At 42.3% G+C, this 22,707-nt stretch overlaps 1 protein-coding gene across 5 annotated transcripts in view; it reads right to left on the minus strand.

Moving 5' to 3' along the window:
- Window positions 1-8,600: 8,600 nt before the first annotated feature.
- The window catches only part of LOC123775143 (uncharacterized), a 91,191-nt gene continuing 77,084 nt past the window's right edge, over window positions 8,601-22,707 (minus strand). For all 5 annotated transcript variants that reach the window (XM_045770058.2, XM_045770057.2, XM_045770060.2 and 2 more), the window contains 6 exons: window positions 21,135-21,320; window positions 17,480-18,128; window positions 15,356-15,691; window positions 14,868-15,008; window positions 10,778-10,941; window positions 8,601-10,553 (listed from right to left, as the gene is read on the minus strand). In XM_045770058.2, the coding sequence (XP_045626014.2) occupies window positions 10,412-10,553; window positions 10,778-10,941; window positions 14,868-15,008; window positions 15,356-15,691; window positions 17,480-18,128; window positions 21,135-21,320 (1,618 nt within the window). In that variant the 3' untranslated portion in view covers window positions 8,601-10,411. The remainder of the gene's footprint in view (window positions 10,554-10,777; window positions 10,942-14,867; window positions 15,009-15,355; window positions 15,692-17,479; window positions 18,129-21,134; window positions 21,321-22,707) is intronic.

Below are 22,707 nucleotides of genomic sequence, written 5' to 3' on the forward strand. Positions count from 1 at the left end.
TAAATAAATAAATAAATAAATAAATAAATAAATAAATAAATAAACAATTTATTTAGGAAAAGTACATACGTACATAGATGCAGAGTTACAAAGTTACTGTTGGATTTATAGATAGAGCTAGTACATACAATACCTAAAGCCCTTAATACGCATAGCATTTCGGGCAAGGTGTGGAGGAAAAACACTTAGACTAAAACTTAATGGTAATTGGGAGTAAAGTATAAATTGTGTTAAAAAAGGGGAATAAAAAAAAGGGGAAGAACATGACAAAAAACAGCAATTGTACAAGTTGGTCAACAAATAGCATTGTTTAGAATAGCAAATCATGGGTTGACATTTAGGGGGGTAAAGTAGGTTACATGGAGTTAATTAGGTAGTACTTAGTTCTACTCTTAAACTGGTTGAGAGAGGTACAGCCTTTGCCATGATTAGGGAGGTCATTCCACATTCTGGGTCCCTTGATTTGTAGATTGCACTTCTAGTTTGGTTAAGTCGCACTCTTGGAATATCAAATATTCGTATTTGTTTCTGGTGTGGTGCCCATCGGTTCTGTTACAACCTTCATCTTTTATGTATGCACTTTTACCGGAATAAACATTTTATTTTATTTTTATTAGTGAAACACCATCTATGGTATACAAGAGTGCCACCCATGCCCTTGCACCATCCATAGCTCTGATATTCAACAAATCTCTAGTGTCATACTTTCCCCGATATCCTTGAAAAAAGCACGAGTAGCGCCGGTTCATAAAGCAGGCGATACGGCAGACATAAACACTTACAGACCAATACCAAATTTATTCAAAGATATTTGAAAAAAAAATTTACAAGCAGGTCTACTCCTATCTACTGCCGAGTTAGGAGTGAGGCACTGTTACAGAGGTTTAAGGAGTAAGGGAGGAATCCCGATCATATGTGGCATTCTTCCAAGAAAGGGAGTTGGAAATGTATGGTTGTCGAGGGCACTTGGTATCAATTGCCGACTGGACAAATATTGCAAATCGAACGCAATATCCTTCATTGATAATTGGGAACACTTCTATGGAAGAAATGACATGTATGCTCGGGACTGGGTGCATCTATCCAGGGCTGGGGTTGTTGCTGTTGCCAACTTGTTGGAACCTGTGGTTGTAGGGGTTTGTTTGGGTTTAAACTGTTAGTGCATAGTGGTATGGGAAATGATATGAAGAGGGGAAGTAATAAAAGTATGTCTTTGTGGGGAAAACAAATTGGAAAAATGAACAGGGAAAGAGAAGGGCCTCAAAATAACATTAAAGCTAAGGTATATTACACTAACAGTGGAAGTCTAAGAAACAATATAAACGATTTAAATGCTCTTGTCTGCACAGAAAAAATAGATATTATTGAACTTACCGAAACGTGGATGAATGTAGAAAATAGAGAACTATTAGCTGAATATCAAATAAATGGATTTAAAATATTTCACATAGATATATTAGACGAGGTGGGGGAGTAGCCATATATGTTAGGGAAATTTTGAAATGTAGTCTCAAAGAGGGAATCAAAACTGAGCCACACTTAGAAACTATTTGGCTAGAATTAAACGAAAAAGCAAATAATCTTATAATAGGAGTTATATACAGGCCACCAAACTTAGACAGAATGCAAGCAAAGCATCTATAGGACAAAATATCTAGAGCATCTAAGTCTAACAATATTTATGTCATGGGTGACTTTAATTTTAGTGGAATAAACAAAGTTAACAGGTTTAACAGAACAGGGAATAATGAAGCAGAAGATTTTCTATAAATAATGGACGATTGCTTTCTTACGCAACACGTTAAGGAACTAATGCAAATTAATGACATCGAAATAGGGAGTGAGCTAGGGAACAGTGATCACAAAGAAATCAGATTTAGTATAGAATAGGGGTAGATTTGTAGGGAGAAATTCTGTTAAGTACCTCTACGCGCGCGGCGCCTGACTCAAAAATACTGAAAATATGTTTTCTTTCACCAGAAATTTCCCCGCTTTCTTTCCCATTGATGACGTGACGACTTATACTGAATTTTGTAACTAGCTCATCAAGACTGTAACTTGCTTAGCTAAATGAATTGTGTGGTTCAGGCCCTGAGCCCATTATGTGCCTCTGTAACCCTTTCCACTACCGCCCACAAGATGGGTATGGGGTGCATAATAAATGAACTAAACTAAACTTTCTTTCAAGCAGTTTCCATATTTGGCTAAAATTTCTGGTAGTAGACAATTTTGAATTAAATGTTTCTTGAACATTTCTCGAATATATGTTGTAGAGTTGTTTCTGAATTCACTTATCTTCTCGCCCTCCATCACATAGTGATGGAGGGTTCTCCATCACATAGTGATGGAGGGTTTGGGAATAACTTTGTTGACACAAATAAATGGATCTTTTGCGTGGTGCATTTCCTTCAAACCTTTCTACAGGTAAATATAGCCAAATTCAGGTAAATAATGATGAAAACGGGCAGACCTTACAATTCAGTGAAAGCATTTTAATGTGAAAGAGTTAATTAGAAGCAAACATTATTAAATGTCAAATATGATAAATTCATTGAACTGAAGAAAAGAGCCAGACAAGCCTAGGCCCCAGGCCAGGCTTGGACAGGAGGAGAACTCTCGAAACTGCCTACAGGTTAACTTATCCGTAGCCCAGAGTGCGCATCATGCACTATTTATTTATTTATTTATGTATTTATAAGAAGGTACATTGGGATACAATTACAACATTCTCAGTTGGTAGGTTATCAAGGCTGATTAATTTTACATAGCTTGATCAATTGATTTATCTTGTGCTACCTACTCAACCAATTCTTGTACTTAAGACATGCATCTTCACCAATATAATCAGTGTTATAAATTTATATTGTAATTATTATGTTGAACTCAAATTTTGCAACACTGTATATATTACTTTTACTTTTATCAGTTAGATTAAGGACCTGCGGGAAACGCTAGGCGTGTTAGTGGCTGTGCAGGTTGCAACCCGTCCTCGACTCAAGTCCATTACAACCAGCGGTCGACCCCACAGACGCATTCATAAATTTTAACATGCTGTTCATTCAAAACAGGAATTTTCTCAAATATAAATTAATATTATAATATATTAGCATATTGTGCATATATAGGCATAGGTTAGGGTTGGGTGTTTAGATTCTGTTGTCAATTATTTGTATTTGTAGTACGTGGGTGAAGCATTTATAGATTTATAGCGTTGTGGTTCGAACAAAATTCGTCAGTGAAGCACTTGTTCCGGAAGTGTTCGGACGTCATCAGTTGTGAGTCGTGTGTAAACCGTTTTTCATTCATAAACACCTGGGGGGGGGGGGAGGGGGTTGGCGGGTGCATGGAATCACTTTTGGGTCTTTGTTTGGAGGACGGGCTGGCAGGTTGTTGTTGTTGTTTTAGATTCAGCTACTTTGAACAAAATGTTAATTAATTAATAAATAAATAAATAAATAAATAAATAAATAAATAAATAAATAAATAAATAAATAAGTAAATAAATAAAAAAAATAATGTAAAACTATATTAGTCCAGTGCTGACTGTTACCTAGCAATTTTAGTCTGTATCCCCTTAATTGTAGCATTGGGTGCCAACCACCGACCGCTCTCCACCGACCACCAGATGCACACGGCCAGTGGGCCGCAGGATGACAGGAGAGGGACTGGTGTTTACTATTGATATGACTGGTGTTACACAACAAATTTATCTGAGGGCCACTAACACTAGTGGCCTCGACGAGGACAGGAAGCCGGCCGGAAGCGTGCGGTGGTTTCTGATGGCCATTCAGTCCCTGAGCCCATTATGTCCCTCTGTAACCCTTTCCACTACCGCCCACAAGATGGGTATGGGGTGCATAATAAATGAACTAAACTAAAAATAAACTAACTGATGGCCTTGTTACCTAAAGTACCTCATCGGGCCCTTGTCAGTCATGGGCGCCTACAACTAGCCAAGAATCTGCCCACCTAGTCAAAAAATATTTTTAAAGCCAATCTACAAGTAACTTTATACCTATCTAGCAAAACATAATATACTTAGCTCTTGCCAATATGTCTTGAGACCCGCATAAATGCAAAATGATGCAGTAATTAAAATTATTAACTTGATATATGGAAACTTGACGATGTATTTCTCTTGGGGAAAAAAATCCCTGTAGGTTTATGTTATCCTTCGTAAGGCTTTTGACACCGTTAACCACAATAACCTTTAAACTGTAACAGTACGGAACCAGAGGTCACTCCTAGTACCTGCAGTCTTACCTCAGTGACAGGCTTCATTATGCCTCTGTGAACGGCGCTACTTCTCTCACCTTACTCATTAACATTGGTGTTCCACACGGCAGTATACTTGGTCCTCTCCTTTCGTATTTACATCAATGACCTTCCAAATGCCTCTCAACAACTCAAGGCAGTTCTATTAGCTCTTGACTCAACCTTAATTTTCTCCAGTCATAACCCTCTTATTCTGAATGACACGGTGATTACTGAGCCAAAAGAATGTTCATCTTTGGCTAACTGTTAAGAAACTCATCCCTAACATTTATAAAACCTTCTATTTTGGTAATAAAAACATTTTCTTTGGTAATAAGCCCACGTATCAAATTAACTTAAGAATTAACAATATCCAAATTAGTAGTAGAGTAGATGATAAATTCCTTGGGTGTTCTCAGTGATAAGTTAAATTTTCATGGCTATATACAAAATATAGCAAAAATGTTTAAAAAAAAGTTGGCATGCTTTCTAAAATCAGATATTTTGTACGTTGCTCTTCCTGGTAACACTTTGATGCTCTCTATTCTATCCTTATTTCATCAATGGAATCGGAGTCTGGAGTTCTACTACGATATATATATATATATATATATATATATATATATATATATACAACCCCCAATTCTCAACACAAATCAGCAATTAGAACAATAACAAACACAAGCCCTCAGACAGCACTTATCTCCCTTACTGAAATCTTTGAATGTTATGTATTAAGTCACTACACATCCTTTCAAGTGTATGTATGTATATATATATATATATATTTTGCAGGGATATTAAACATTCCTCCCTGGCAGGGATGTGTATATGTATGTATGTATGTATGTATGTATGTATGTATATATATATATATATATATATATATATATATATATATATATATATATATATATATATATATGTATTATATATATATATATATATATATATATATATATATATATATAATGTAACGGTTCTATTGTTACGTAAAGTATGGTGACAAATAAACACAGACACTAAGATACTATATATATATTTGGTCGAATATACAGAAGTACATCGGTGATACTTTGGTGTGAGTTGAGCGCACTGAGCGTCGGTACAGTATCTCGCAAGTGTCTGCTCTAGACCACACTTGAAAGTAGACTCTGGTTAATGTTTGCTATTGCTGCTTATATGCCCAGGCAACTCCTCACCGTATTGCCCGGGCAACGCCTTACCTCATTCATCTCCAAAGATTGACAGGAATATTAACAATGCATTTGGAGCGAGTATATTATTGGATAATCTACTCGCTACAGAACTCCCCCTCCCAGGGGATGAAAGGAAAAATACTTGATCAAGGAACTTAGCTGGTCGGTGAATTGTACGCCCTGCTCGCGTTACATAACCATCAAAGTTAACTTCCTCCTCTTCGCTGATGTCATCTAACTGGGGTCGTAGGGTAGGAGGTCGCACAGGATCGTCCGTCGTCGTAGGATCAGGTTGTGGTGCGGCTGGTAACTGGGGTCGAAAAGTGAACTGCGTAGTCGGCGGATGTGTCTCTGGATTCAGCAGTGTCGCAGACGTTGAGACGAAGCCTGGAGCAGAGCAGAGAGCTGAGTGAGGCCGGAGTCGTGGAGCTCTATGTGGGAGAGCGTGGCGGCTCGATTGAGAATTGTGAGTGTCTAAACTCGGGGAGCGAGAGCGTGGTGGCTCGATGCGGTCGTAGTCTGCTGTCTGCTCTGTGTCGAAGCTGTAGCGTCTTGGGTTGATTAGGACTGTACACGCCGAGTACTACATTGTTGACTGTGGAAATTGTAGTCTGGTACTAAAAGATGTAGGCAGTGTGTGGACAAGCTCGGTGTAGCAGGAGAGAAGAATGTGCATAATTGTTGCGTCCTTGGGTCGCTGGTGGAGCATTTAGATCCGGGGCGGATGGGCTCGGGCACCAGGACATTAGGAGGTAATGTAGGCACGTAGTTAGGACAACGAGGTAATCACATCTAGAGCTGAATTGTCCTGAAGGCGACGAAGTGTCGGAAACGCAAGCTGTAGGTCCTGTACTGCGCAAAGGGCTTGAGTCGCCGAGTATCAAAATGCAGTGAACGTGTAGATGAATCTGATGACAGAGCAGCTGTCGTGGGCGTAGGACAAGCAGTGTCCTGGCAGCGACGGAGAGTCGGCAGGACAAGCTGAAGATCCAACATGATGTAATCATTGATGAGGCTGTCAGATGAGTGAGTAACGATCGTGGAGCAGCGAGCCGTAGTAGATGAAAATGCAGAGATGGACACGATGAAAATCATAGCTGTGGCGAGGGTAATGGCAGTATTCCATCACAGCAAACAGTAGCACTAGAGGTCCAGTGAGAGTCCATGTTGTAGTCCATCGTGGCTGGGTATCGTCGAAACTTCGTGAAGGCCGAAAATAGCCTCCATCTGCATGAACCAAAATTCTGGCTCATCTGCGTTGTATGCTGGAAACCTGGTAGATAAATCCATGACGAAGATCTAGTTTGTGACTAGGTGTTCTTTTCACTCACTGGGTCACCAATGTAACGGTTCTATTGTTACGTAAAGTATGGTGACAAATAAACACAGACACTAAGATACTATATATATATTTGGTCGAATATACAGAAGTACATCGGTGATACTTTGGTGTGAGTTGAGCGCACTGAGCGTCGGTACAGTATCTCGCAAGTGTCTGCTCTAGACCACACTTGAAAGTAGACTCTGGTTAATGTTTGCTATTGCTGCTTATATGCCCAGGCAACTCCTCACCGTATTGCCCGGGCAACGCCTTACCTCATTCATCTCCAAAGATTGACAGGAATATTAACAATGCATTTGGAGCGAGTATATTATTGGATAATCTACTCGCTACAATATATATATATATGCATGCGAGCAAGCTTGAATGGACCCCAAGCATATATGCAAATGAAAACTCCACACCCCAGAAGTGACTAGAACCTGGACCTCCAGGAGCACATTGCAACTGGTGTCAAGGTGCCTTAATCCACTCGACCATCAGTGACCACACATAAAGAGGTGATAGCCGAAGATATTTGACCCCCCCCCCCGGCGGCACTTTGATGATAATCTTGGGCATAGCTATTTCACCAAATCACTTCATTTTATGCCACTGGGGGGGGGGCTTCAAATAGCTTCGGCTATCACCTCATAGTGATCATATCACCTCTTTTTTCTTCAGTCTTCTAGTTTGGCATAGTTAATGCTTCTAACCTCTCCTCATAGCTCTTGCCCGTCAGTTCTGGGAGCCATTTAGTAGCATGTCTTTGCACCTTTTCAAGTTTGTTGATGTGCTTCTTAAGATATGGGCACCATACAACCGCTGCATATTCTAGCTTTGGCCTAACGAAAGTCGTGAACAATTTCTTTAGTATTTCGCCATCCATTTACTTAAAAGCAATTCTGAAGTTAGAAAGTGTTGCATAGGCTCCTTGCACAATGTTATTTATGTGGTCCTCAGGTGACAGTTTTCTATCTAGAACCACCCATAGATCTCTTTCTTTATCAGAATTCTTTAAAGATTTCTCACATAATTTATAGGTTGTGTGAGGTCTATGTTCTCCTATTCCACATTCCATAACATGGCATTTATTCACATTAAAATACATTTGCCAAATCAACCAGGACCAGGAAAGGAGGGTATTCACTTTGGTCTCTGCCTCTTGGAGTTGGACAGCTTCACAGAAGTAATACTGTGAGCTTCACAAGAAGTAATACTGTGAGCTTCACAAGAAGTAATACTGTGAGCTTCACAGAAGTAATACTGTGAGCTTCACAAGAAGTAATACTGTGAGCTTCACAGAAGTAATACTGTGAGCTTCACAGAAGTAATACTGTGAGCTTCACAGAAGTAATACTGTGAGCTTCACAGAAGTAATACTGTGAGCTTCACAAGAAGTAATACTGTGAGCTTCACAAGAAGTAATACTGTGAGCTTCACAGAAGTAATACTGTGAGCTTCACAAGAAGTAATACTGTGAGCTTCACAAGAAGTAATACTGTGAGCTTCACAAGAAGTAATACTGTGAGCTTCACAAGAAGTAATACTGTGAGCTTCACAAGAAGTAATACTGTAAGCTTCACAAGAAGTAATACTGTGAGCTTCACAAGAAGTAATACTGTGAGCTTCACAGAATACTGTGAGCTTCACAGAATACTGTGAGCTTCACAAGAAGTAATACTGTGAGCTTCACAAGAAGTAATGTTGTGATCTTCACAAAGTTCAATGTGGTTTACGTTCAATGACACAAACTTTACAAGTAATTACTGTATATTACTTTAAAAATCAATTTACATTTTCCATGTGAAAATAAAATATCAATGTAAAAGATGAGAGATTAATTTATTTATTTAATTTTCTACCCATACAGAAAGTATACAAAATGTCGCCATCTACAACTAATAAGAAAACAAAAGCAAATATATAAACAATATAATTCATTCATTCTTCATTCAACAAGTCTATTCACAAAATAATTTTCTCTTGTAATCTTTTGTTTAACATAAGCAATGGCAAACTTTTAATGTACCTGTGGAAGTATGCTTGTAGTAGCAGACTTGTCTCTTGTGAGGAGACAGTGAAGCCTCACATTATTGTGTTAGAGCAGTGTTAATGTGTCAGAGTGAGGGTCTAGTCCTGTACACCCACAGAGTACCCAGTGTACACCCAGAGTACCCAGTGTACACCCACGGAGTACCCAGTGTACACCCACAGAGTACCCAGTGTACACCCACAGAGTACCCAGTGTACACCCACGGAGTACCCAGTGTACATCCACGGAGTACCCAGTGTACACCCACAGAGTACCCAGTGTACACCCAGTGTACACCCAGAGTACCCAGTGTACACCCACAGAGTACCCAGTGTACACCCACAGAGTACCCAGTGTACACCCACAGAGTACCCAGTGTACACCCAGTGTACACCCAGAGTACCCAGTGTACACCCACAGAGTACCCAGTGTACACCCAGAGTACCCAGTGTACACCCACGGAGTACCCAGTGTACACCCACGGAGTACCCAGTGTACACCCACGGAGTACCCAGTGTACACCCAGAGTACCCAGTGTACACCCACAGAGTACCCAGTGTACACCCACAGAGTACCCAGTGTACACCCACAGAGTACCCAGTGTACACCCACAGAGTACCCAGTGTACACCCACAGAGTACCCAGTGTACACCCACAGAGTACCCAGTATACACCTGCAGAGTACCCAGTGTACACCCACAGAGTACCCAGTGTACACCCACAGAGTACCCAGTGTACACCCACAGAGTACCCAGTGTACACCCACAGAGTACCCAGTGTACACCCACAGAGTACCCAGTGTACACCCACAGAGTACCCAGTGTACACCCACAGAGTACCCAGTGTACACCCACAGAGTACCCAGTATACACCTGCAGAGTACCCAGTATACACCTGCAGAGTACACAGTGTACACCCACAGAGTACCCAGTGTACACCCACAGAGTACCCAGTATACACCTGCAGAGTACCCAGTGTACACCCACAGAGTACCCAGTGTACACCCACAGAGTACCCAGTGTACACCCACAGAGTACCCAGTGTACACCCACAGAGTACCCAGTGTACACCCACAGAGTACCCAGTGTACACCTGACAAAGGTGAAGTATAAGAGCAAGAAAATAACAACAATTGCACCACTGGGAATAATGTAGTTATTATTAAGCAATACAACATGTGCATAAATTAACTATATTGTATTAGATGTAAAAATTAGAACATATATTAATGATAATAAACATGACATATAACAATAAAAGTGCCAATCTGTTGTTAATTTACAGATAAACAATGAACAAAGCGTATTGATCAAGGCATGATCATGATGGGGGGTGAAGACCCAGAACAGTACTCACCACTACACAACCCGCCACTCCAACATTTACCAAGACCCACCATTGCAGTATTAACATATTATGAAATTTGAAGATAACCAATAACATTCAAATTTAAAAAAATACTTTTTAAATCATTTTGTTATTATTTAAGAAAAGGTAAAAGAAGAAAACTATTGATGTCCTAACAAAAGACAAAGTATCTAGGTATTTATATACACATCAATGTACAACAATGTAAACTGGGTAAACCGGATTTGTAACCGTTTAGAAGAGCCGCACCCGGCTGAGCTTAGCATCAATCTCCTCGAGAACACTGTCCACCCGCTCGCTTACACCCCGGAACACTGACGGCTCAGGACCGATCATTTTGATAAGGGCCGGAACCTCCGTGGAAGAATAACAGAATCTGAGAGGACCAAAAAAGATTTACTAAACTAAAGGGCACATTATAAATACGTATTACAGATACTGAATTTTGTGGACGTTTTGCTTGCTGAAACAAATGGAGGCATTATATGTGAGAAATATCTATAATAAAGTATCCAGTATCTAATATTATATTTGTTCTTACTAGTTTTTCAATCAGTAATGACAAGTGTAAGTAATGGTGTGGAGAAGGAGTGAACCCACCTGCAGAGAGCAGTCATTGTGCGCCACAAGAGCTCCTCGGGAGGATGATTGTTGAAGAACTGAAGGATTGCCATAGCCAGTTCTGGAGCAACATCATCAAACACAACAGTCTTCACCTCCTTCGTTCCCAGGTTGTACATGATGGCTGATCCATATTCTTGCACCTGTGTCATAACACTAAATATTAGTCAACTGCTTTATAATGTGTACAATGAGTGTCTGTGTAGGAATTATTTTGTTTTTTTACTGTGCAGTTATAGGATGAGAGGTACACTCATGTGTTCCGCTACTCCTGACGCTACCAACCACTACTGGTACAGTGACACAGCCAAAACATCCAAAACACACACAAACACACACACACACACACACACACACACATCCAACCATCAACATCCATATTATTATACCATGCACGACACCAATAAAGTATTGTCACCTCACAACACACCAACTGCCCCTACCTTCTGTGGTTGATTGTTCAATAAACCCCTGAACCCCTGTTTAACACATCTCTAACCCTGTCCATGGAGGACAGAAGAAAATGTATATACAGGTATGCTGATTAGCATTGTAAATGTGTGGCCACGTCTGTGGTAGAAAATAATAATAATAATAATAAACTGACACAGACCAAGTAAAGCCTCACCTCATCCCGTCCTCCATTGTGTATATGTAATGCCAAACCTTCCCATATGTATTTACATCTCTCTGCCTTTGTACATGTTGAAGATTCACAACGTGTCCATTAATGGTATGCATCAGGTCCAATAAAACTGGAAAATGAACTTGAGAGTTAACTTTCAACTTCTTTCCGAAAGGAAAATCACAAAAAATATAAGAGACGATTTGTGCTAGTCTTCGACCAACCCTTCAATAAACCCTTCAATAAACCCTTCAATAAACCCTTCAATAAACCCTTCAATAAACCCTTCAATAAACCCTTCAATAAACCCACACACCCACACACACGGAGAAATATAAGAACATTCACTTTTGTAAACAGAGTGGTAGACGGTTGGAACAAATTAGGTGAGAAGGTGGTGGAGGCCAAAACCGTCAGTAATTTCAAAGCGTTATATGACAAAGAGTGCTGGGAAGACGGGACACCACGAGCGTAGCTCTCATCCTGTAACTACACGTAGGTAATTACACAAACTACGAGGAGATAAGAAAACTCCTAACAGAAACAACACGGGAAACAGATCTCAGGGAAAAGATGGCCCAAGATATGATTGAATTATCACTTACAGTAACAGCACAGCTGCTAGTAATGCAAGAATTAAGTCAAAGGTAAATTGGATGGGAATCAATATATCCGAGAGAGGGACATGAAGAGTAAAGCTGGTCGAAGTTGCAGCAAGAAACTTCCCAACACAACATATTAGGGAGGAAACACGGAGACAAGCAGTACACAACCACCATCATTACCAACACAACATGTTAGGGAGGAAACACGGAGACAAGCAGTACACAACCACCATCATTACCAACACAACATGTTAGGGAGGAAACACGGAGACAAGCAGTACACAACCACCATCATTACCAACACAACATATGAGGGAGGAAACACGGAGACAAGCAGTACACAACCACCATCATTACCAACACAACATGTTAGGGAGGAAACACGGAGACAAGCAGTACACAACCACCATCATTACCAACACAACATGTTAGGGAGGAAACACGGAGACAAGCAGTACACAACCACCATCATTACCAACACAACATGTTAGGGAGGAAACACGGAGACAAGCAGTACACAACCACCATCATTACCAACACAACATGTTAGGGAGGAAACACGGAGACAAGCAGTACACAACCACCATCATTACCAACACAACATGTTAGGGAGGAAACACGGAGACAAGCAGTACACAACCACCATCATTACCAACACAACATGTTAGGGAGGAAACACGGAGACAAGCAGTACACAACCACCATCATTACCAACACAACATGTTAGGGAGGAAACACGGAGACAAGCAGTACACAACCACCATCATTACCAACACAACATGTTAGGGAGGAAACACGGAGACAAGCAGTACACAACCACCATCATTACCAACACAACATGTTAGGGAGGAAACACGGAGACAAGCAGTACACAACCACCATCATTACCAACACAACATGTTAGGGAGGAAACACGGAGACAAGCAGTACACAACCACCATCATTACCAACACAACATGTTAGGGAGGAAACACGGAGACAAGCAGTACACAACCACCATCATTACCAACACAACATGTTAGGGAGGAAACACGGAGACAAGCAGTACACAACCACCATCATTACCAACACAACATGTTAGGGAGGAAACACGGAGACAAGCAGTACACAACCACCATCATTAGACTCAGTCTTCGTACAAAGCAAAATATACATTGAGAACATTGACCATGAAATGCCAATAGGGGCTAGAGACCATTGTGTATATAATGGTCTTTGATTATAATAACTATTTACCTGAGGGCCACTAACACTAGTGGCCTCGACGCAAACAGGAAGCCGGCGGCTTGTCAAAGGGTCCCCTCATTTCCCCTGATCATTTTTTACAGCTAGATTTTAAATTTTAACAGAGTTTTGGCATTTACGGCTTTGGCGGGTAGGCGGTTCATGGATTTATAACCCTGTGGGTGCAAAAGCATCTTCCATTTTCAGTCCTACATTGTGGACTGTTGAGCTTGAAACTGTTGCTCCTTGTTTGTGTTACATATAACCTTTTGAAGAAATTGTCTGAATCAACATCCTCCAAATAGTTCAGTATCGTAAAAGTTTTAATGAGATCAGCCGTATCATGTCTGGTTTGTAGTGTTGTTAGCCCTGTGGCCCTCAACCGTTTCTGAGATGAGAGTTGACTTAGCTCTAGAATGACTTTTGTTGCCCAGTGTTGTACTTTTCCAAAAGCAACTATATGCTTCTGAAGATGTGGTCTCCATGATTGGATACAATAATCCAAGTGGGGGCATACCAGAGACTTATACAGTTGAATCACTACCTTCTTTTCCTTAAAGTCAAAGATATGCTTGAATGTTTTTGTTTCTACCACAAACGTGGCCACACATTAACAATGCTAACCAGCATATATACATTATTGTTTGATTATTCCTTGGGTTGATTATTCTAGCTTAATTATTCCTTGGGTTGATTATTCTAGCTTAAAAATAAAAGAAAATAAAAGATTAAAAATAATCTAGCTTGATTATTCCTTGGGTTGATTATTCTAGCTTAATTATTCCTTGAGTTGGTTATTCTAGCTTAATTATTCCTTGGGTTGATTATTCTAGCTTAATTATTCCTTGGGTTGATTATTCTAGCTTAATTATTCCTTGGGTTGATTATTCTAGCTTGATTATTCTAGCTTGATTATTCCTTGGGTTTGGTTAGCTTTTTTAGCTCCCACTCCCACTTGTTGTGGAACTTTCAGTGAATGGTGAATTCTGACGCCAAGGTCCTTTTCTTCATCAATTTGCTGCGATGATTTTGGGGTTTCACGTCCCCGCGGTCCGGTCCCCGACCAGGCCTCCTCGTTGCTGGACTGGTCAACAAGGCTGCTGGACGCAGCTGCTCGCAGCCTGACGTATGAATCACAACCTGGTTGATCAGGTAATGGCCTGGTTGATGCAAGGTAATGTTATTACTGTAATTTGGTAGTTGTGACGTGAGTTGGTGAGCCTCACATTCAAGGTGAAGCCTCACATTCAAATGGTCAATATCGACCATTTGTCGATATTGAAAAACTGTATTTGTTATGAAGGCTTTGGCAAGTGGAAGAGAAGAAGAGAGTGGATGACTAACTTTCCATAATGACAAGTAACACAAAGTTAGAGGATTCTTAGAAATAATACCTTGGAAACTAGAGATATTGATGTGTTGCCACTATCTCAAGACGTAGGCAAGGAAGGAACATGCCAGTGTAGGCGTGAGACTGATCCAACAACAAGGCTCCACAATACATCATACACACAACCAGACAATCTCCAGATATATCATGGCCACGTTACACAAGCTGGAATACACTTCAATCCAAGGCATACTAACAAAAAAGTCTAGTTTGAATAATTCTGACCTTAGCATTGGAATGAAGAAGAGCGTTGACCGCCACCTTGGTAGTGACGCGGATGTTACTGGCTTGCTGGCCGCCATCTTGCCACTCGCTGATGTAGAGCAGCCATTCCGAGGGACTCAGGTGCTCGAACATGTTGCAGAACTGACAACAACAAATATATTTTAAACCTTACTATAACATATATTATCTGCAAGTTTATGCCACTTTAGAATACTGCACTGAGCCTAAGTCAGTAACTTGTGTACAATGTGTTGTGGACAATGTGTTGTGGACAGTGTGTTGTGGAAAGGCTCCAACTTTGCCTGTCTCACTACCCTTCCCGTCTCCTAGCACGACTCACTCTCACCATAATACAGTATACGCAAGTCTTGTAGGTTTACAATCAATCCAGAAATATTACTTTAACTTGGAAACTAATGGGAACAAATGTCAATAGAGGTGTCAAGAGCCTAGGGTAGCTGTGTAGTGAGAATATGTGATGAACTTACAAAGAGAGCGAGAGACTCCTGGTGTTCTGGAGGAAGACTCTCGACCTTGTTGGCGTAGTTCATGATTGTGTGATCGCGACGGTCCTGGTGCAGCAAGAGTATCACGTCGTCCTTCAGGGCCGCAGCAGCCATGATGCGGACCAAGTGCAGTCGTGCCTCGTCTGGGATATTGGGGTCATGAAGCACTCGGGCAAAGAGAATGCTAAAGTTTTCTCCAAGTGCCCAAGAGCCTTCGTCTTCAACAACATATGCTCGTAGTTCTTCCATGTGGCCCTGTTCTTCTGGGCTTAAGAGGTGGGCACAGGCAGCTACCAGTCCATCAAACTCTACGTGTATCTATAATGCCAAATATTTGCAAACTTGAGCACCCTTCATGCAAAACTATACATGTGTGTTTTATTAAACTGTTATAATAATAAAATACAAGCTTTTTAATATATGTATTATTTTAGTGTGTATAAACCAAATAAAACTATATAATTTTTGTATAAATTATGTTGAGATCAAACAATTATGTAGAGAAAATAACACTACAAATGTGGCAGCCCCGCCTGTTACAGGAACTGCAGCAACGTTGTCATGCAGGTCATATAGGAGCTACGGTGGTAGTGGTAGACGAAGACTGGTGGTAGGTGGGTGATAGTTGTGGGGTCCCCGTCGGGGCACGCAGATGGCAGGGTAGTCAGGTGAGGCTGCAGATACCCACCTTCTCAACGATGTTGGTGTAGACCACCGGTGGCTCATACGGGCGCGCAGGGCCCAGGTAGCAGAGCAGGGCAGACTGAGGCTCTGGGGAGCCAGGGTCAGTGTCACTGTACCGCGGCACAGGCCGATAAACCATGACTGACTCTTGCGACCCATGCAGAGCTCTGTTTGGGGACTCCAACAGGATGGGCGAGTCTGTAGAAGGGGGGCGGTCTGGAGGTGTTTCACCTTGAGGGGCTGGAGACGTGGAGCAGGAAGATGGGGCCAGGTCAAAGGTGGAAATAGATTCAAAAGAAGATGGAGCACGTGGAATTTGCCTTAAGAAAGAGGATAAGGATTCTAAGGAATAGGCACGAGAAGGAGGAGTGACACGGGGAACAACTGGAGATGTGGGCTGAGAACGGGCTGCAGGGGAAGGCGTTGGTTGTGGAGATGGAGGAACAGGAGATAAGTTGAAGTGAGAATGTGCTGGACCTTGAGACTGTGATTGAAGCTGTAGGGTAGAGCATGAATCATAGGAAAGTGATCGTGATCTTGATCTCCAGGTTAGGCAAGATTCATATGAAGTTGATCGTGAGATTCCATTCATCTGTCTAAATGCAGCATTATTTATTTCAAAGTACTGTTGGTCGGGAGTAACCGTACGCATAGTATCTACTGAAGACACAGAAGCATTTGAATTACAACGACTTAGTTCTGGAGGTGAGGGTGAGGCTTCAGGAGAGGACAGCAATTCTTCAGGTGTTGGGACACGTCCAATTGGGTCGACTACATACAGGAAATAATATGAGGACCCAAACGACAGTGCTGATGTTGAGGAAGACGTGGATAAATCTGAAGCTGCTGTTGAAGAGCGGGAAAGACACGGTGGGAGGATGGGTGATGTGTGTCCAGCATGAGAGGGTGTGGAGGAGGGGTCGGGATAACGTGGTGGGGAGGAGGGGTCGGGATAACGTGGTGGGGAGGAGGGGTCGGGATAACGTGGTGGGAGGAGGGGGAACGTGGTGGGGAGGAAGGGTGGGGATAACGTGGTGGGGGGAGTTGGGAGGGAGGGGAGGCTGGAGTGTGGAATGAAGGCATTAATAATGGATCTGACAAATTGTTGTTGACATCAGAATCTTCAGATTTAGATGAATGTGAAGATGTGATGGAGCTTTTTCCTGAGGATTGAGAAGAGGAAGAGGATGTTGATAGAGAAGTAGAGGAAGAGGATGAAGACAAAGATGATGATGACGAAGAATAAAAAAATAACGGGGAGGAATTAGAGGATGAGGTGGACCCCAAATATAAATTAGAAGACGATGAAGAAGCCGACAAAGACAAACATGGGGAGAGGGTGCGTGATCTAGAGGCGGAGACGAGGTGGGACCACACGGCATACTCAGAAGCACCCTCACCACTACCAACATCAGTACTCACATCCAGTTCCTCTTTGAAGACAATTGGAGGTTCACGTTCAACCTCAGGCTCAGGTTGTACGGGAGAAGACTCTCTTGGAGGCTCACTGGAGCCCTCAGGAGGTGCAGGTGCAACTTCCTCTAACTCTACTTCAGGGGTAGAGTCCGCCATTGTACTATGTGTCGTTAATACGGTGGATGGGTGAGAGTTTGTGGCAGGTAACCTGCTCTCTGCTGGAGGTGTTGGGCCTCTGCTGGCCGGCGACGGCAAGCGCTCAAACGCTTCAGGCTCTGTTGAAACAATTTCACCGCTACTGGAATTCTCTACTGATGCTAAAGTTGTATTAATATTGTCGAGAGTCTGTGTTACCTCTTGCAAGGGATCTAACAAGATATCAGGCGGGGTATCGCCCTCAGAGTTATTACGAGAGTGTGAAGCAGACTGAAGCCCTGAACAGCAGGGAGAGTTCTGCTGCTCTTCTATTGTCTCAACAATACTCTGCCTTTTTGTCTTATTCTCTGATAATTCTCCACTAGATATTGATTTCTTTTTTTTCTCTTTTCTCTCTTTCCTCTCTTTCTTTTCTTTCCTATCTTTCTTTTTCTTCTCTTTCCTAATAACCTTTTCGTTTATAGAGTTTCTGCGGTCTTCAAGTTTAATTCCCTGTAGTCTGAAAAAAGAAAACATGAACTAAGAACAGAATATTTATATCTATAAAATATATTTGTTATTATAACTATTTCTTTATGAGACCGCAAGCCTTGTCTGCAGGAAGAGGGAGTTTCTGTAATGGTGGCCCTCAACACTAAGGCTACACTGTGTGTTTACCCCAAGGCTCTCTACCACACCCACCTCCCTCTCATGGTGTAATGGTGCCCTCAACACTGTAAGGCTACACTGTGTGTTTACCCCAAGGCTCTCTACCACACCCACCTCCCTCTCATGGTGTAATGGTGGCCCTCAACACTGTAAGGCTACACTGTGTGTTTACCCCAAGGCTCTGTACCACACCCACCACCCTCTCATGGTGTAATGGTGCCCCTCAACACTGTAAGGCTACACTGTGTGTTTACCCCAAGGCTCTCTACCACACCCACCTCCCTCTCATGGTGTAATGGTGCCCTCAACACTGTAAGGCTACACTGTGTGTTTACCCCAAGGCTCTCTACCACACCCACCTCCTTCTCATGGTGTAATGGTGCCCCTCAACACTGTAAGGCTACACTGTGTGTTTACCCCAAGGCTCTCTACCACACCCACCTCCCTCTCATGGTGTAATGGTGCCCTCAACACTGTAAGGCTACACTGTGTGTTTACCCCAAGGCTCTCTACCACACCCACCTCCCTCTCATGGTGTAATGGTGCCCTCAACACTGTAAGGCTACACTGTGTGTTTACCCCAAGGCTCTGTACCACACCCACCACCCTCTCATGGTGTAATGGTGCCCCTCAACACTGTAAGGCTACACTGTGTGTTTACCCCAAGGCTCTCTACCACACCCACCTCCCTCTCATGGTGTAATGGTGCCCTCAACACTGTAAGGCTACACTGTGTGTTTACCCCAAGGCTCTCTACCACACCCACCTCCCTCTCATGGTGTAATGGTGCCCTCAACACTGTAAGGCTACACTGTGTGTTACCCCAAGGCTCTCTACCACACCCACCTCCCTCTCATGGTGTAATGGTGCCCTCAACACTGTAAGGCTACACTGTGTGTTACCCCAAGGCTCTCTACCACACCCACCTCCCTCTCATGGTGTAATGGTGCCCCTCAACACTGTAAGGCTACACTGTGTGTTTACCCCAAGGCTCTCTACCACACCCACCTCCCTCTCATGGTGTAATGGTGCCCCTCAACACTGTAAGGCTACACTGTGTGTTTACCCCAAGGCTCTCTACCACACCCACCTCCCTCTCATGGTGTAATGGTGCCCCTCAACACTGTAAGGCTACACTGTGTGTTTACCCCAAGGCTCTCTACCACACCCACCTCCTTCTCATGGTGTAATGGTGCCCTCAACACTGTAAGGCTACACTGTGTGTTTACCCCAAGGCTCTCTACCACACCCACCACCCTCTCATGGTGTAATGGTGCCCTCAACACTGTAAGGCTACACTGTGTGTTTACCCCAAGGCTCTGTACCACACCCACCACCCTCTCATGGTGTAATGGTGCCCCTCAACACTGTAAGGCTACACTGTGTGTTTACCCCAAGGCTCTCTACCACACCCACCACCCTCTCATGGTGTAATGGTGCCCTCAACACTGTAAGGCTACACTGTGTGTTTACCCCAGGTGTAAACCTCATCTACCACACCTACCTCCCTTTTATCCCAATATAAAATAATGCGGCGTTGATAAATCAACAAATAAATGCATATTTTGATAGTTAAGATTGTATAACCTAAGTGTGAAGTAAAGCTTTCAACTTTTCCAGAGTTGTTGTACATGGAGGAGCGGCGGCCCGCAGGCCCACATACCCACCACAGCCCGACTGGTCCCACACGTCTTGCAGAAAAGTATTCAGTTTTCTCCTGAAGATATCCACCTTTGTTCCGGCAATATTATACTCGCTGGGAGGATGCTACTGATATCATCAACTGGAAAATCACTGTTTATTTTCAAGTAAATAGCTAAAGGTTTTTGTAATGGAAAACAACAACAGTGATATTTTGCAAGTATTTGCAAGTATTTACCTACTTAAAATTTTCTTAGATTAAGGACCTGCCCGAAACGCTGCGCATACTAGTGGCTTTACAAGATTGTAATTACCATATTATGTATCCTCACAATCCCAATGTACCTTCTTGTATATATATATAAATAAATAAATAAATAAATAAATAAAAATATTGATATTTATTGATAATATCAATATCTGCAAAAGTATAATGTGTGTTGAATGTCTAAAACTATATTGCCAAACTGTTCACGGAGAGTCTCTAAAGCTTTTGAAAACTTGAAGAAAAATTAAGAATTACATGTTGTTAAAGCAGACAAATCAAACCAACAAGAAGTAATACCAAAACACAGGGCTGTGTGGTACCCTTAGAAGGTGAGACTAAACAAGTTATAATGGACGATAAAAGGCCACCAAACAATGTGAGTGAACACTTTACACGAGTGTTCACATTAGAAACATTAGATCACATCCCATTAACCACACTAATGCTTGAAGGAGAAGAGAAGGCATTAAGTGATATATGACCATAACATGAGACATTATCAGGAAGAACAGTGATAAACTAAGACTCAAAAGCCCCAGATGTGGATGGAATACAATCTCAAGTCATAAAGGAACTGACAGAAGAACTATGCGTACCGCTGAAACTACTTACACAAAATCTCTGGACTAAAGGATAGTCCCCTTAGACTGGAAATATGCTAATGTCAACCCTATTTACCAAAAAAAAAAAAGACAAAGAGATCACCAAAAAACTACCATATGATCAGCTTGACTTCACACACCTCCAAGCTCACTAGAATGGAGAGAATCCTAAGGGAAGAAATCATTCACCATCTTTTAATGAACAATTTTATAAAATCAACACAACATGGCTTTGTTAAAAATAGATCCTGTCTTACCAACCTGCTCACATCTTCGGGGACGTTAGCCAGCTGTTATATATAGTACGTGAGCGTTTAACATGATCAGTATAGTGATAATTACTAACCTGACTTGGTCGATGGCATTGTTGAGTTCTTCCAGTTCGCGAGAGTCGTCGTGGCGGCGGGAGGTGACCTCGGAGGGCACGTAACTGTGCACGTTGTTGTTGAAATTGGCAAAGTTAACTTTTCTTGAATCTGATGATTTGATGTCCAGGTCCTTCAAAAGTGTCTTAAGTGTTTCTCCAAGTGCACTGAGGAAACAAGGTAGGGGTCATCAGTACTCACTGTGGGGTCATTAGTACTCACTGTGGGGTCAAGAGTGTGTTGAGGAAACAAAGTGGGGTCATCAGTACTCAGTGGGGTCATCAGTACTCACTGTGGGGTCATCAGTACTCACTGTGGGGTCAAGAGTGTGTTGAGGAAACAAAGTGGGGTCATCAGTACTCAGTGGGGTCATCAGTACTCACTGTGGGGTCATCAGTACTCACTGTGGGGTCAAGAGTGTGTTGAGGAAACAAAGTGGGGTCATCAGTACTCACTGTGGGGTCAAGAGTGTGTTGAGGAAACAAAGTGGGGTCATCAGTACTCACTGTGGGGTCAAGAGTGTGTTGAGGAAACAAAGTGGGGTCATCAGTACTCACTGTGGGGTCATGAGTGTAAAAATCGGGCAGAAAATCTTGCAATAGTCGCTGAAATTAAGAGAGCTGTGAGAGTACTTACCAATCAGGGAAGAGTCAAGTTTCTGTGGCTCCCCTTCCATGTTGGAATATGTGGGAATGAACGAGCAGATGTGCTGGCTGCTGAAGGCGCTGAAGGAGACCATATTGAATACTTTATACCCAAGACTCTACTACAAATTAGAGGTATTGTCAGGCAACATCACCGTGACAAGGTAACTGAGGAAAGGAGGATAGAAGCACAAACCAGTGAATCTGTACGATGGTACAACATGGTTGCAGCTGGCAGTTCCAATCAGTATGGCCGAAGAGGAGGAGGACGAGGGAGAGAATCAGTAATAGCGAGAATCCGTCTTGGATACAAAATATCCATGGAGATACGGAATGGAAATAACAGTTGATCAGCGAAGTTGCAGAATCTGTGGTGAGAGTGACGGACACCGCCTTGACCACTATCTACGTGAATGTGAACACCTGAGAGACATTAGAAATATGTGTAGAATAATAAACCCCACATTGTTTGAGTTAGGAAAACACTATTTGTCAAATATAGATACTGTTCTTAAAAGATTCCTCAATTTTGCACCCGCAAGATAACGTAAGATTTTAAGGGTTGATAGATGTTAATCTCCTTGTTTGAGGAGCTGTTCACTTGAGACAGTTAAGCAAGTCCCAGCTGTGTCTGGGTACAAGTGACAGGATGAACAACCCAGCGGGTTTTCTTCCTATTGGGAAGTGTTGTACATACTGCTATGGCGGTATGGCCACTCACAGGATGAGCGGCTCTGCCCAATAAACTCGCCCCTCGGGGCAAAATTTACAAATTTAAAATTTGTACTGAGGAAGCAAGATGGGGTCATCAGTGCTCACTGTGGGGTCCAGAGTGTGTTGAGGAAACAAGATGGGGTCATCAGTGCTCACTGTGGGGTCAAGAGTGTGTTGAGGAAACAAGATGGGGTCA

The sequence above is a fragment of the Procambarus clarkii genome, chromosome 92, assembly GCF_040958095.1.
Source record: "Procambarus clarkii isolate CNS0578487 chromosome 92, FALCON_Pclarkii_2.0, whole genome shotgun sequence".
Classification (NCBI taxonomy): Eukaryota; Metazoa; Arthropoda; class Malacostraca; order Decapoda; family Cambaridae; genus Procambarus; species Procambarus clarkii.